This window comes from Akebia trifoliata, chromosome 4, assembly GCF_017979445.1.
Source record: "Akebia trifoliata isolate Shusen 1 chromosome 4, ASM1797944v1, whole genome shotgun sequence".
Taxonomy (NCBI): Eukaryota; Viridiplantae; Streptophyta; class Magnoliopsida; order Ranunculales; family Lardizabalaceae; genus Akebia; species Akebia trifoliata.
In genome coordinates, this window is record NC_141378.1 from 4613522 (window position 1) to 4629205 (window position 15684).

Consider the following 15684-nt stretch of genomic DNA (forward strand, 5'->3'; position numbering starts at 1 on the left):
TATGGTATCAGAGTCATAAGGTGAGAGTTGAGAGTTCTATTTTCACAACCATTATGATTGTTTTTTCATTTTGCCATTCAGGTTCAAAATATCCATACCTAGTTACATTTAATGTAGGGAACTTTGTTTCCTTTAAGCTTAATCAGTCCAATTACTTTTTTTTGTGAAAAACACAAATGAATGCAATAGTGGATAACCAAGATCTCTAGGTGTAGATACCTCATTTTGTGCCCGCCTGATCCGATAATTCATCACCCCGACTGTTAGATTCCTAATGATGAGCAAAGGAGCAGAGAATTCGAAGGCTTGTATAGTGCTTCTTGGATCCATTTGATTCTCAAAATATTTTTTCTCCCTCTAACCACTTCGCCAACAACACTTGATTTTAGAAATTATGCACATAGAGGATTGTGGCTACATTTCGATAAACCTAGAAACCTCACAACGCTAGAAAAATAAGACTTCGATTAAAAATGATCACAATAGAACCAAATGAAATTTATCGTTGAAATTATATATTTTTGACAAAATGGCCTAAATACCCTTGGGAATTAACACTTAGAGATCAATGTGCACTTTGGCAAATTCTTCAAATACATCAAATAAGTATCACATAAAATGATGAATTTCACCACATGAAATGACTATTTCCATCATATGGAATGACACTCTTGGACACATAAATGACAATCTGAGACCAAATAATCATTTTCGCAAACATTCTGTAAGGTTTCGCAAAAAGACCAAAATACCCTTCATAGTATCCTTAGCACATCCCACTTCGAAAAATCACGAATAACGTAAAACTTACTGTTACAATGAATTTTTCATGAAAATTCAATCCCAAACACCTTTTAAAAAAATGTCTTTTCCAAAAAAACCCTTCATAGGGATCAAATGGTAATTTCTCCAAACACATCAAATCCATGCACGACACAATTCCACTTACGCTAGGGGTGTCAATGGATCGGTTCCTAAGAAACTTATAACCATAACCATTAATTAGGTTGGTTTTGGTTATTGTCGGTTCCGGTTCTGGTTCCAAAATAAATGGAATCGGAACTGCCAAAAATCACAGATACCCATCAGTTTCGATTCTCAAAAATCAAATGACAAAAAAAGTATTTCAAATCATTATTAAAAAAAAAAGTTCCTTCCAAAAAATTAATGTATTATCAACAAAATTGTTAATTTAGTTATAATTTGTTATATTAAGATACAAATTTTATTTTTTATTTTTCAAAAATAAAAAGTTATCTTTGTTAAAAGTAATAATTTTTTAGAAGAGTAACTCATTTAAAGTTTCAACCGGTAAATTATAAGAAAAATTGAAGAAATTTATATAACATGCATTTATTTTTGAAAAGAAATAGACCATAAATCATCTATAGTATGGAAAGAAATGACAAATAAATCGGTTTTGGCTAGTTGCAGGTACCCATTGGCTAGAATCTAATGGTTCCGGTTCTTAACGGTTTGATTCCATTTTAGACCTGACTCTAATTAGTTACTATAGAAAGGGATCTGTAACCGGGGTATTCGATTTTGAATTTGATTCGGTTTTGGTTAAATGGGTACCCATTGATATCTCGAACTTACACCAAGAAAAAGAAAGCAAATAGCATTAAAAGATTAAAAGATTAAAGGATTTAAAAAATATTAAAATTTATAAACTTCAACATTAAAAAATGATTAAAACAAAAAAACAGATAAAAGAGATTTAAACTTATAATCAATCAAATTTTAAGAAATACCAACAAAATTTGAAAAAATAAGACTTGATTATCATAAATTTTTGAACAAATGATCTAGGCCGACCCATGTATTAGCTAGTGGCTGAAATTCTTAGGTGAGCCCACCAACTACTAAACCACCTACATTTCTAGAATATCAAAGCGAAAAAAAAAAAAGTTTTAAAAATTTAATGGAACAACATTGAAATAAAAATTATAAAAAAATCCAAAGTGAAAACTCCTCAAGCTCCGCAAAAATCTTAAAACCCAATCCTAATCAAGTAATCATCAAATGTAAACTCAAATCTAAGGGCTGCTAATGAATTCCTATTGGTTTGAAACATGTAGAAGTCAAAGGGATAAGAGGTTCAAGAGATTTGTCCAACACAGAAGGAATATCGGCCAACAAGAAAGATGAAATCTAAGACAGAGATTTGGTTTTGAAGTATATCATATGGCGTTAAAAATAAAAAATCTTGATTCAATGGCTGAGAGTGCGAGTTCCATTTTTGATGCCAAGAAAAGGGTCGAAATGGATGAGGATCGCTGAAATGTTCTTTACATAAAATGACATAGAGAATCATGCATTTGCACTTGATGACGAAACTTTATTGTTGTTCATGGCATTTCACAATCTATATCCAAATTCGTTATCACTTGCCCAAAGATAATAAGTCCGAAGTCATTAATACGGAAGAGCCATTTTGATGGAAGAACACATAAGAACTCTTCTCAAAAGTCGAATCACGTCTAGAAGAGAGTTTGTTCCATCAAGTTCTGTCTCCAATCACCTCATCATGTAAATTAGTCGAGTGTACTCGAAAGAGTTTTGAATTGAATTGACTCTATTAATTTTAAAACTATGCATCAAATATATGGCATTTTATGTTATTCCCCCTTAGAAAAATCAAGGTCAAGAGGTATGTTATTAGTTTGAAAACATAGGGATACCTCATCTATTCATTGAAATCGGAGGGATATGGCTTTAAGTTACTTATTTACTTCAATTTAGGAGAGTAAAAAGTTTATGGAAAATTATGACTCAATGATCGTTTCCACGATATTACATGATCTGAGTGTGAAAATATGAAATCCAACAGATGAGCTTTATCCTAAAAATAAGTATCAACGAGAGATACTTTTAAATCCAACTGTCATTTTTACAGAAATGTGGCTACTTACATGTGTGTGGCCCCAAGGAGATTAGTCTCACCAAAGGTGGGGACACTCACTGGATTTCCAAAAATAAATAAATAATTCATGTTTACACCATTGGGATCATGCATTTTTTTCATGAGTTATTTCTTATGAAATATTCCTAATCGTTTTTTCCATTGATTAAGTACAAAATTTACATTATTGCAAGAACAATTTAATAACTGGAGTATTAAATGCACCACATCTGCTCATCCATTGTGTCACTCTAAATGTATATGTCATGTTGGAGTAACATTAAAATGTACATCGAGGGGGACATTTCTAATGTGGATGTGTATGAAAATCATAAAAACTTTTCATTGAGATATGAGATCTCGATGAAAGTATCTATGGCTCTGACACACATCCACGTTAGAAATGCCCTGCACAATGTACATTTTAATGTTACTTCAACATTATCTCATATACATGTGGGTCAAAAAAATATCGTAGCCAAAGTGTTTTATCATATATGGGTTAAAAGTTTGGAACAAACTGATTTTTTATAAAGGTGATATTTATGGTGAGGAGATTCTCACAAAAAATTAATTCATTCAGAAATTTCTAACTCCAATTTATAAGTTGAAGAATTGTGGACCATTAATTTGAAATCACTTTTGATGGGTTAGAAGTTTCATAATGAATTGATTTTTTACGATGATAATCTCCTCACCATAGAGATCATTCTCATAAAACAGTCCATTCCAAAAATTTTAACTCATATATAACAAATTTTTGGATATATATAATTAATGAGAGAGAGAGAGAGAGATGTAACTCTGCTCTTCAATGGGGTACATGCAATCCCCTCACCCACACATACCAGATAATTTTTGGAATAAACTCTCAACTGTGGCCAATGAGGGGTTAGAACTCAAGACCCCTCCCTTTTTGGAGAGAGTCGTGGCCACTATACCTTAAATCATCATAAATTTTACCAATACTCCATCTCTACTATAGTTCTTAAGTATTACATCGATAATGAAGAAATTGACTAACATCAGATCTAAGATTTTGATGATATTGGCCTGATCGGACTAGGAAAAATGCCTACTTACCTACAACTAAATGCACTCAAATATTTTTGTACCACTACACTTTGGACCGCCACTTACTGTAACCAATCAATGGTATTTAAAACCTGAACTTGTCCCAACCGTCCGATTTCCCGCCATTTTAAATCCAACCTTTTTGCTCTACCGCTTTTTCCCGCGATCACGGTTTATTTGGGAGAACGGTAAGATCTGAACAATCGAACCCTGACAAGGGGTGAAGTGGAATTCTATAATTTGTGTAAAATGATATTGTCATTCTGAGGAGAATGTCATCCCTATTATAAGAACCGTTGGATACTTGTGTATGAGGAATATCCACGGAGTAGACTTAAGGTGACGTCCTCCTCTAAGAGGTTAATTCAGGTCGTTTATTCTCTTACTAAAAATAGAAATAACACAATACTAAATTACTAAAACTATCCAAACATCCTTCAAAATGACGATGATGACCTTTTCTTTTTTACTGTTAATAGCATCTGCAGGAGATCTAACTTAAAAGTACTTTGGTGAATCTTAAGGGGTTTTTTTGGTAAGGAAGCTTTTATGGTGTTGAGTTGCGGCTAGGGCGGTGGCATTAGAATAATTATAGGTAATATGGGGGGCAATTTAATATGGGTGATTTAGATTTACTCCTCCACATTTTATTTAATATTTGAAATACCCTTAGATTTTCAAAGTCAAACTGATTATATCTCATGACCTCCGTCTTCTTTTTAGTCTAATTAGATATATGACCTAAATACCCTCATCTTCAACTGACTATAGATCAAAGACAAGGGCATTCGGATTATTTTACTTAATATATAAGAGAAGACTGAGTTCAAGGGGTCATATAAATAGTTAAAAAAAAAATAGAGGTGTATCTCAAATATCCTTCAAAATATAAAGGGTATGTGTAAAATCTAAGTCACGCTCGTATATATTAGGAGTCCGCGAAGACAAATTACAATCTTCTCGTTTGCTCGCTCGCTCTCACTACCTCTCGCGACCCTCGCGAGCTTTTCCCCTCTTTTCTTCGATTTCTCTCTGCAACTTTTCTCTCTTCGTCGATTCTTCTGTTCTCTTCTTGGATCTCCTACGTTCCCTCTTCTCTTGATCTATCTATCTTTTCTTCTAATTTTTCTTCCATTTAATCTATTTCGGCGAGGATTGGGGAAAGCCTAACCCTAATATTTTACCCTTTCGAAGAGTTCCAGAAACTCAAACTAGAAACCCTAACCCTAAAAAAGTTCGAAATTTGCCTTTGGAGTCGGATGATCTGGACCTAGTCAGCAGTAGTTAAATCTGTAAGTTTTTCTTACTCGTTATATATATATATTTGTGATTTTCGTCGGTTGCAGAAGTTGTGGAAACCCTAACCCTAGTTTGAAAATGGGGGTTTTTCGCCAAAAAAAAATGTTTTTAAGTATAAGAATAAATTGGGAGTTTTTTTCCCCTACTGTTTGTTGTTATTGGTTCTAGAGTTTTTGGATTAAATTACCCAGGATTCAGATATTCACATCCGATGTAGGAGGATTGAAAAAAATTTCTGCAAACCATTAAAAAAAAGTTTTCTTTTTGGTTGATTGTTGTTATAAAAAATAAAAATAAAAATTCTCGATGGAGTTTAGAGGTTTAGAAGTAATTATTTGAAACTCGCACCAAGAAACAGTAGATCCGCACTTGTCGATGTGGAATCGGACCATCAAATCTTGGGCTTTTCTTTGCTATTTGTTTGGAATTTTAGTTGTTTTGGTTATTTTGGAAATGCAGTATAAGCCGAGCTTAAATTTTATCAGTATTTAAACAAATTCTTTTGAAAATAGAGGAAATTGTGAGTTCTGTTCCTTGTAGCTCACCCTATTCTGTGGTTTTTTGTTGTTCACTAAGTTCTGTGATCCCTAATTACTAGTCCTAAACCTAATTCTAATTTTAACTGTTACCCTCTTTTTTTCCAGATTGAAAACTCTATGGTTATCCTTGCCTTCGGCTACTGTTTGTTTTGTTGCGGATTTGAGCATTTCTTGATTCAGTAGTCTTCAATGGCGGAGCATCGAAATGGAAATGCCTCAGGAGGAGGAAGCAATACTTATTCGATCAATCTTGAAAATTTTGCCAAGCGGTTGAAAACATTTTATTCTCACTGGAAGGAACACAAAGCTGATTTATGGGGCGCTTCTGATGCACTTGTTATTGCGACACCGCCCGCCTCTGATGATCTTCGATACTTGAAATCCTCGGCTCTAAATATGTGGTTGCTTGGTTTGGAGTTCCCGGAGACAATCATGGTTTTCATGAACAAGCAAATTCACTTCTTGTGTAGTCAGAAGAAGGTCTCTCTACTTGAAGTCCTGAAAAAATCGACCAAGGAATCTGTTGGTGCTGAAGCCGTGATGCATGCCAAGGCTAAGAATGATGATGGCACCGCATTGATGGATGAGATATTCCAAGCTGTCCGTGCTCAGTCAAAATCTAATAATCACGAATCACCTATTGTTGGGTACATAGCGAAAGAAGCTCCCGAAGGGAATCTTTTAGAGATGTGGGCTGAGAAGCTGAAAAGCTCCAATTTCCAACTTAATGATGTAACAAACGGGTTTTCAGATCTGTTTGCTGTCAAAGACACCAATGAGCTTACTAATGTGAAGAAAGCAGCGTTCTTGACTTCTTCTGTGATGAAGCATTTTGTGGTGCCGAAGCTTGAGAAGATTATTGATGAGGAGAAGAAGGTCTCCCATTCGTCATTAATGGAAGATACGGAGAAAGCCATACTGGAACCCGTAAGGGTTAAGGTGAAGTTGAAGGCGGAGAATGTTGATATATGTTACCCTCCGATTTTTCAAAGTGGAGGGGAGTTTGATCTTAAGCCGAGTGCTTCTAGTAATGATGAAAATCTGTATTATGATTCAACTAGCGTGATTATATGTGCGATTGGATCCCGCTATAACAGCTACTGCTCGAATGTTGCGAGAACGTTTCTGATCGATGCTAATGCAATGCAGAGCAAGGCGTATGAGACTCTTCTAAAGGCCCAAGAAGCCGCGATTGCTGCGTTGAAGCCAGGGAACAAGGTCGGTGCTGCCTACCAAGCGGCACTTGCAGTGGTTGAAAAGGATGCTCCTGAATTTGCTGCAAACCTGACCAAGTCTGCTGGAACGGGCATTGGCCTTGAGTTCCGTGAATCCGGGTTGAGCCTGAATGCTAAAAACGATAGAATCATGAAGGCCGGCATGGTTTTCAACGTGTCACTTGGGTTTCAGAACTTGCAAGCACAGACTAACAATCCCAAGACACAGAATTTCTCGCTGTTGCTTGCAGACACTATCATTGTCAACGAGAAGTCTCCAGAAGTCGTCACTTCAGTCAGCTCCAAAGCTGTAAAGGATGTGGCATACTCGTTCAATGAGGATGACGAGGAGGAAGAAGAAAAGCCGAAAGTTAAAGATGAACCTAAAGGAACTGAATCCTTCTTGTCGAAGGCAACACTGAGGTCAGACAACCAAGAGATGTCAAAGGAGGAGCTGAGGAGGCAGCATCAGGCCGAACTCGCTCGCCAGAAAAATGAAGAAACCGCTAGGAGACTGGCTGGGGGTGGGTCTGGGACAGGAAATGGTCGTGGCGTCGCAAAAGCTTCGAGCGATCTAATTGCCTATAAGAATGTCAACGATATCCCTCCTTCAAGGGAATTGATGATTCAGATTGATCAGAAGAACGAAGCAATCCTCTTGCCAATCTATGGGAGCATGATTCCATTCCATGTTGCAACTGTGAAGAGCGTGAGTAGTCAGCAGGATGGTAATCGAAATTGTTATATCCGGATAATTTTCAATGTACCGGGGACCCCATTCAGTCCTCATGATGCGAACTCCCTGAAGTTCCAAGGTGCCATCTATCTGAAGGAGGTCTCGTTCCGCTCAAAGGACACGAGGCATAGCAGTGAAGTGGTACAGCACATCAAGACCCTCCGCCGACAAGTTGCATCTAGGGAATCAGAGAGAGCTGAGAGGGCCACCCTCGTTACTCAGGAGAAGTTGCAGTTGGCCGGGACCAAATTCAAGCCGATAAGATTGACCGATTTGTGGATCCGTCCGGTTTTCGGTGGGAGGGGAAGGAAGCTGACTGGTACTCTTGAAGCTCATGTAAATGGGTTTCGATATTCTACTTCGAGACCAGACGAGCGCGTGGACATCATGTATGGGAACGTCAAACATGCATTTTTCCAACCTGCAGAGAAAGAGATGATTACTCTTCTGCACTTCCATCTTCACAACCACATCATGGTGGGAAACAAAAAGACCAAAGATGTCCAGTTTTACGTCGAGGTGATGGATGTGGTTCAAACCCTTGGAGGTGGAAGAAGATCTACCAACGACCCTGATGAGATTGAGGAAGAGCAGCGGGAGAGAGACAGAAAGAATAGGATAAACACAGACTTTCAGAACTTTGTCAACAAGGTTAACGACCTCTGGGGACAGCCTCAGTTCAGAGGGCTCGACCTTGAGTTTGATCAGCCCTTGAGAGAGCTTGGTTTCCATGGAGTCCCCCACAAGGCCTCAGCGTTCATTGTGCCTACTTCGGGTTGCCTGGTTGAACTAATAGAAACACCTTTCTTGGTAGTCACTCTTAGTGAGATCGAGATTGTGAATCTTGAGAGGGTAGGGCTCATGCAGAAGAATTTTGACATGACAATTGTGTTCAAGGATTTCAAACGGGATGTACTTCGGATTGACTCAATTCCGTCCACATCACTTGATGGCATAAAGGAGTGGCTTGATACCACTGATCTTAAGTACTATGAGAGTAGACTGAACTTAAACTGGCGACCCATTTTGAAGACTATCACCGACGACCCAGAGAAGTTTATAGAGGATGGGGGATGGGAGTTTCTCAACATGGAGGCGAGTGACTCTGACTCTGAGAACTCAGCGGACTCGGACCAAGGGTATGAACCATCGGATGTGCAGTCGGACACGGGTTCAGAAGAGGAGGCTGACGAGAGTGAGTCATTGGTGGAGTCTGAGGATGATGACGAGGAAGACTCTGAAGAAGACTCGGAGGAGGAGAAGGGAAAGACATGGGAGGAGTTGGAGAGGGAGGCGAGCAATGCTGACAGGGAGAATGGTGATGAGTCTGACAGTGAGGAGGAAAGGAAGAGAAGGAAGATGAAAGCTTTTGGAAAGAGTCGGGTTCCTGCCAAGAGGGACTCAAGGGGTGGCCCTCCTAAGAGGGCCAAGTTGAGGTAAATTGGTTGACACTATGTTTCTCTCATGTTGGTAAAACTATGCAGCAGCTGCAGTAGTAGTAAGGTAGAAGATAGTTTGTTTACCGTTCTTAGTTGGAACTGAACTCTAAAGATCTTGTACAAGGATCGCTTATGATTCTGTCTTTGTTTTTTCTTGCTTTTTTTTTTTTATGGGCTGAGGCATGTAAATTTGGGGGTTGTAGTTTTTTGTTGGAAGACACGTGTGGTTTATTGACCGTTAATGGCTTTTGATGTCTCTTATTTATATTCGGATCTGTTGTTACATTGTTGTTGGTTAAGCTCTTTATGAACCAAGTAAGCTTAGAATGTTGAAGGACCCATCTCAGTGAGGTGGAAAGGTCTCTCTGTGGCAACAACCATAGAAGCCCGCCCATATCTGAACAGCTGAAGAGAGCTTCTAGCTCCCTTCTGAGCCAGGATGTGCGATATGAGGTACAATCTTGAGCTCGCTTCAGCATTATTCTTCCATTATAGTTGGTTGATATATGAGGAAGAGCTCATCCTTTTTCTCAAAAAACAAATAAATGCCTAGAGAGAGTATATTCTGCTTTTATACAGTTGCACACTATTTGTGGTTTTGTGTATACATCCATGCATCCAAACAAAATGTTCAAGATTTATTACTGTTTCGACCATTAATCTGTTTTTGGTCTATTTATATTAAAGAAAATTTCTGTATAAAGCTTCTGTTATTAGTGTGTAATGGAGCTCAAATTGCTGTCCTAATTGGGCACAAAAGTTAAAAATTTCTCTTGGACTTTTGGTTAGTCAAAAAACTTCAAGGCCATATGTTGAGAATGAAATTATTGGCCAAATTCTTCAAAGATAAAAGTGGTTTATCCATGATGAGAGAATTTTACGTATTAGATAGTAGGTAATCACACCATATGAAATTGGACCATCATGGTTGTCAGATTGTTGCACCCATCACCACTGCATCGAACTCATTATGGGAACCAATGTAATCTGGAGTTTATTTGCACTATGGAACATGGTTTTAAAACTCGTCTGAGTCGTCTTGGTATCAAGCATGGACGAGACGGACGGACAAGTCAATTTTTTGGACGAGATTTATATCCCCACGTTCATTTTTTATATATTTTTGAATGAGATGTTTTCAAACGTATTGGAAACTCATTCGAGACGACTCGGTATTTGGCATGGACGAGACGAGATGCGAAACCGAGTTTTAAAACCATGCTATGGAACCGAACATTTCAGTTAAACCTCTTAACTAGCATATCTAGATATTAAAGGCATCGTAACATAAAGCAGTATAAAATGTCAATCCCACCATATATCATCACAATCATAAACTGTAACAATTATAATCAGAAGTAATAAAATAAAAATAATATAAGAACCAAAGCGCCATACACAATTAAATAAAAAACAAGTCAAAGTTTGCAAACAATAGAATCTCAAAACGTACACCAACAAATAACTCACCAATAGAAGAAATTGACTATTGTCCACCCCTAATGTTTCTCATTTGTGATAGAGAACTAACAAAGGTCGTTTGGAGGAGGTAGTGATGATTTTGGCTAAATTAACAGAGATTGATTGGGAACGGGGCATCAACCTTGTTTTCACAGATCTGTAAGTGCTTCCAATTTTTTTTTCATGAACCACTATTTTGGACTTGAGAAGCTTGTACTAAAAGTGTGAGAAGTGCTTCCTGATACAATGTCAAATGAGTGACTTCTAAACTTCCGTACACACTTTCTGACCATATAGTCATGAAATTAAAGAACTAATATATTGTGCCCCAATTCGACTTGTGACCCTCTTATATTCATAGTTGCGCCTTCACCATCAGATTGGTCTTTTGGGATAAATGATTTGTCAACATGGTATTAGAGTGCTAGGTTTGTATAGGTCACTGGTTCGAGTCTCCTCAAAAGAATTTTCCACCCTTATATGTGAGGGGGAGTATTGAGTGTTGTGCTATCCACCTCTACTCCCGAGTGTCATGTGCTCACGTATTGTGCCCCTATTCAACCTGTGACCCTCTTATATTTATAGTTGTGTCTTCCCCATCAGATCGATCTTTTGGGGTAAATGGTTTGTCAATAATTCTTTACTCTTGATCTTTTCAATTCACATTAGCAAATCTTCTTACAATTCATTATTCATTATAAGTTTGCACCGTGTGTATTAAAAAATCAAAGAAGGAAAATTATTTAAGAGAGATATTTGATTCAGTGTCTGATATAAAGTTATAAACAAATGAAAATAGCTTATTGAAAAAAAAAAATGCTCATCAGGCGCTCCATAAACATGACCATTGAGATGCTAGAGATTCCCAAGAAAATATATCCCTAGGAAAATGTGTGTGAATCCCTAGAAGATCGAAACTAAACTCTAGGAAATCTGTTTTGTAAAAGTCCGATTGGCAAGTTGTAAAAACTTCTAAAATAAATGTACCATATGGATTATGTTTGTTGTAGGATATGTGATAAAAACACAAAAAAAGAAACTTTCTAAATACTACATATTGGGTTCAATGTATTATACAAATAAGAGTAAATGATTTACTAATAGAAAACAATTTGACAAGGTGTAAAATCTCTTGAAATTATTGTACCATATTTATGGGTAGTGTATTGCATGATGTATAGTGAGAAATAAAAAAGGAAACTTAGTAAAGGTCACATGTCTAGTTCAATGTTATAACATCAACAAAAGAAAAATAGATTATTAAAAAAAAAAGATTTGATAAATTGTGAAATCTTTTGAAATTAATGTACCATTTTTGTTTCCTTACAATTTCATGATTTTTTTTTTCTATATAAACCATCACCCAATAGTTGTAGCATCAAGCATTGTCTTATTGAGGTCTTTGTTCATCTTTCTTTAAAATGTTTTTCATTTCTTATTATTTCCAATTCGAGAGGCATTTGCGCTTGTTGACACAAATCTTGATCGTTGTTCATGGCATTTCACAATCTCGAGGCATGTTTGTTATCACTTGGTAACGAGCAAAAGCTTGAAGCCCTTACCAGAGAGTAATTGATGGGAGTATTGGCGAAGACACATAGCTCATGGCATGAGTATGACCAGAGCTTTCCAACCTGGGTCGAGAATAGTGTTCTTCAATTATTTTTACCAAGCATGTATATACGGTACTTGTATTTATTTAAAATTGATTTTTATACTTTTTCTCAAAAACCAAATAAATGCCTAAACAGTATGTTCTGCTTTCTACAGTTGCATCATCTACTCTTTGTGATTCTGTGTATTTATGATCTGTTTAATATAATTATATTAAAGAAAAATTCAGTATAAAACATCTGTTATTATTGTGTAATGGAGCTCAATTTGCTGTCTTAATGGAGCTCAATTTTGTATAATGATGAACGGCATTCAATCCATTGTGAAAACAAATTCAATTTGAATAGTTGAATGCCGAATTTGTTCTTTTAACGGCTATCTTTTTGAAAAAATAGTTCATAATCGGAAAAAAAAGCACATTTCTCCATTCAAAATAATTGGTAATACAACATGCCATTTCCATTCATTACATGTAAACTAAAATCCATTCCCTTACAAACAATGGTTCTTTATTTATGTATTGTTCGTGATATGGTATCTTATGCAAAATGTATCTCTATAAAAGACATTTTTCCTGTCTTTTTTATCCTTAAGTGTTTCTCTTGTTGCAGATTTTATTTTTTTTATTTTTTTAATCTTTAGAGAGATCCCATCCAACTCCTCGAAGGACAAATCTAATGTTCTACACAATTAAGGTGCTTTAGAAATTTTCTTTTGAAGTTTTTCTATCCGATCATGTCTATCCCATCGGTTAGGATTTCATTTATTTTCTTTATAAACCCTTTTGGGGTTATTGTACTGAATCAATCGAGAAATACAAAAGAATCAATCTATTTTCAACTGTTATGAGTAATGTTTGATTGCTTTTATTATATTTTACCTTTTTTACATGTGCCTTCTCTTTGTGATATCGGCCTATTCCCGTGGAAACATCATGATAAGTGTTCCTACCACTAAAATAGGATCGAATGACACGGTGAGTCCATTAGAATATGATGTTCAAAGTATAAATCAGTTTAGATATAGGAATCATGACCCATTAAGCTATTAGATAGGGTTTTGCGGTTCTAGCCTAATCCGATCTGACATGATATATTTAGAGATAGGAATCATGATCCAATAAGTTAATTCAGTTTTACAGTTCTAGCTTAATTTGATTGAGATCCAAACCATTGCCAACATTACTAAAGGCCTAATTAACATTTGAAACAATTACAACCCATGATGAACCTATCAAGGATCACCAAGAGTATGGGTTACCACATCCATGAAAACAGTCGATATGTTGGTTGTGGGGAATGTTCAGAAAAGTACTCAGTAGAGAGGATTGTGATGGGCCTGTTTGGTTTAGTTCCAGACTTCTTTTCCAATGGGGAGTACTTTCGTGTCAGAACTAGAAGTTCAAAACAGGGGGGGAGGCTACTTCATAAAACAAGCTTTCCATTCCAATGGAAACTCGATCCAAAAGCTCTTGAAGCACAATTCTAACTTTCCGTCTAAGTTAGAAATGCTCCAAACATGTTGCCTTTCATTATGTGCATACAAATTTGATTCACAAACTGTTTGTAGTTATTAACTAATCTTCAGATGTGTTATAGAAACTGACCAATCATGAATTTTGGGGTTATTACTTTGTTCATTTTTAAATAAAACTTTCAAAATTTGCTATATTGAATGTTGGGATTGATCCCACTACTTGGTCTCATGGTAGGATAACTCAAATTTGATTCAAGTCTTATTCAATGCTCTTCTTCTCTATAATTTTTTTTTTGGTTTTTCTTTGTTTTTTGTTTACCCATATTTGATTGATGTAACAGGGAGAGAACTCAATTAATGAGGATAAAAACGAAGAACTTATCGACAATGATACAAAATGTCATCTCATCTAAGCAATTTATTTCTTCAAGCTATTATATTTATCCTCCTATATGCAATTTTTTGTTGAAATTCTATAAACAGCAGTTTGACTATTGATTTTATTTAATAAAAATTGTTTGTCGATTGATTTGCAACAGTTGTGAAAATGAAGTTCACATCGCTACAATGTGACATTCGAGGGACGGTGTACTCGTATAAACATGGGAGTGAAACCAACCAGTAAATGGATACAGTGGTGCTACACACAATCAGTGGTGTCATCTATATTCTAACAGAGCTGATTTGAAACCAAATCATTGAACATGGTCATTTGTAAAAAAAAATTTTGTTGCTTATCTATGTAAAATTTATTTTATATGAGATAATGAATGAACTTGCCTCGCTTGAACTCAGCTATAATCTAATCACGATATGTAAGATCATTTCTCTGTTGATTTTAGACAATTTGATTCTTATTTTTTAGAAAGTAGAGCGAACCAGATGAAACTTTTACTTCAATATTCTATCTCTGAATTTCCAAAAGATTAGTAGTGTTATAGTACACACTATGATCCCTTATAAGGGTTGAGTACATTGACGACCTCGTTATATAAAGGCCATCTGCGATAATCATATGGTTTGGGGTAACGATGGAAATGCATTCTTTTATGCATGAAATGGTTGACTAAAAATCCAACTATTGTGTTATGGCATAAGAGGATAGTTTTTATAGAGAAAGCTGAGAGGTCTGAGAAAAAAGGTACTGAGTGCCTAAGGTAAGAAGACGTGGGATTCACACACATTTTTGGGGAAAATGTCATACTCAGGAGGACAACTCTCATGTCCCACCTGATACCGATTTTGGTGCTTTTGAAGCTTTTCTTTTTGACTTTTTTCAACTGTTATCAGTATTATATGATTGCTTTTTTTTATTTGCCATCTTTTTACATTACATGCGCTTCTCTTTGTGACGTTGGGTAAGTTTGAATTTAAATCCGATTGCAACATCATGATAATGGTCTCTACTCTTTAGCACTAAAATAGGATCCGATGGCATAGTGGGACCATTAAAATATTGTGTTCAAAGTATGAAATTATGAATCAATTTAGATGTAAGAATCATGAACCATTAAGTCATTAGATTGGGTTACGATTCAAACCTTATATGATTAGATATTGGAATCATGATCGAATAAGGACATAATTTGATCTAAATAGAAACCATTGTCAACCTTATACAGGCCTAATTAACATTTGAATATGGGACAACAAACTTGCAATGTCATTCTCCCACCTTGGCGTGATATTGTGACATATCATGATGTTGTTTGGACAAGTGCTCATCCGTGGATACCCACCAGGGGTGTACTGAGATGATAAGACACTAACAGGGGCTTGTCCTTGATCATGTGTTTGATCCTCTAAAGTCTCCCGATTTACGAGGCAAAGGGTTGTGTGGGTTGGACCAATGCCCAGTGGACTAGTCTGTCGGATAAGGCCCAATGGTCTATGGACTGGCCACAAGTCCAGATACGGTACCAGGGCT

General features: G+C 36.3%; 1 protein-coding gene across 1 annotated transcript; it reads left to right on the top strand.

Annotated features, from left to right (window-relative positions):
- The first annotated feature begins 4927 nt into the window (after positions 1–4927).
- Positions 4928–9471, top strand: LOC147403155 (FACT complex subunit SPT16-like). The gene is made up of 2 exons (XM_086438635.1): positions 4928–5271; positions 5923–9471. The coding sequence occupies exon 2, from the start codon at positions 6007–6009 to the stop codon at positions 9205–9207; it is 3201 nt and encodes a 1066-aa protein (XP_086294761.1). The 5' UTR covers positions 4928–5271; positions 5923–6006; the 3' UTR covers positions 9208–9471.
- The last annotated feature ends 6213 nt before the right edge of the window (positions 9472–15684 follow it).

What these genes read in the sequence shown, in the direction of transcription:
- LOC147403155 (XM_086438635.1), top strand. Translation starts at nt 6,007, where the DNA reads ATGGCGGAGCATCGAAATGGAAATGCCTCAGGAGGAGGAAGCAATACT.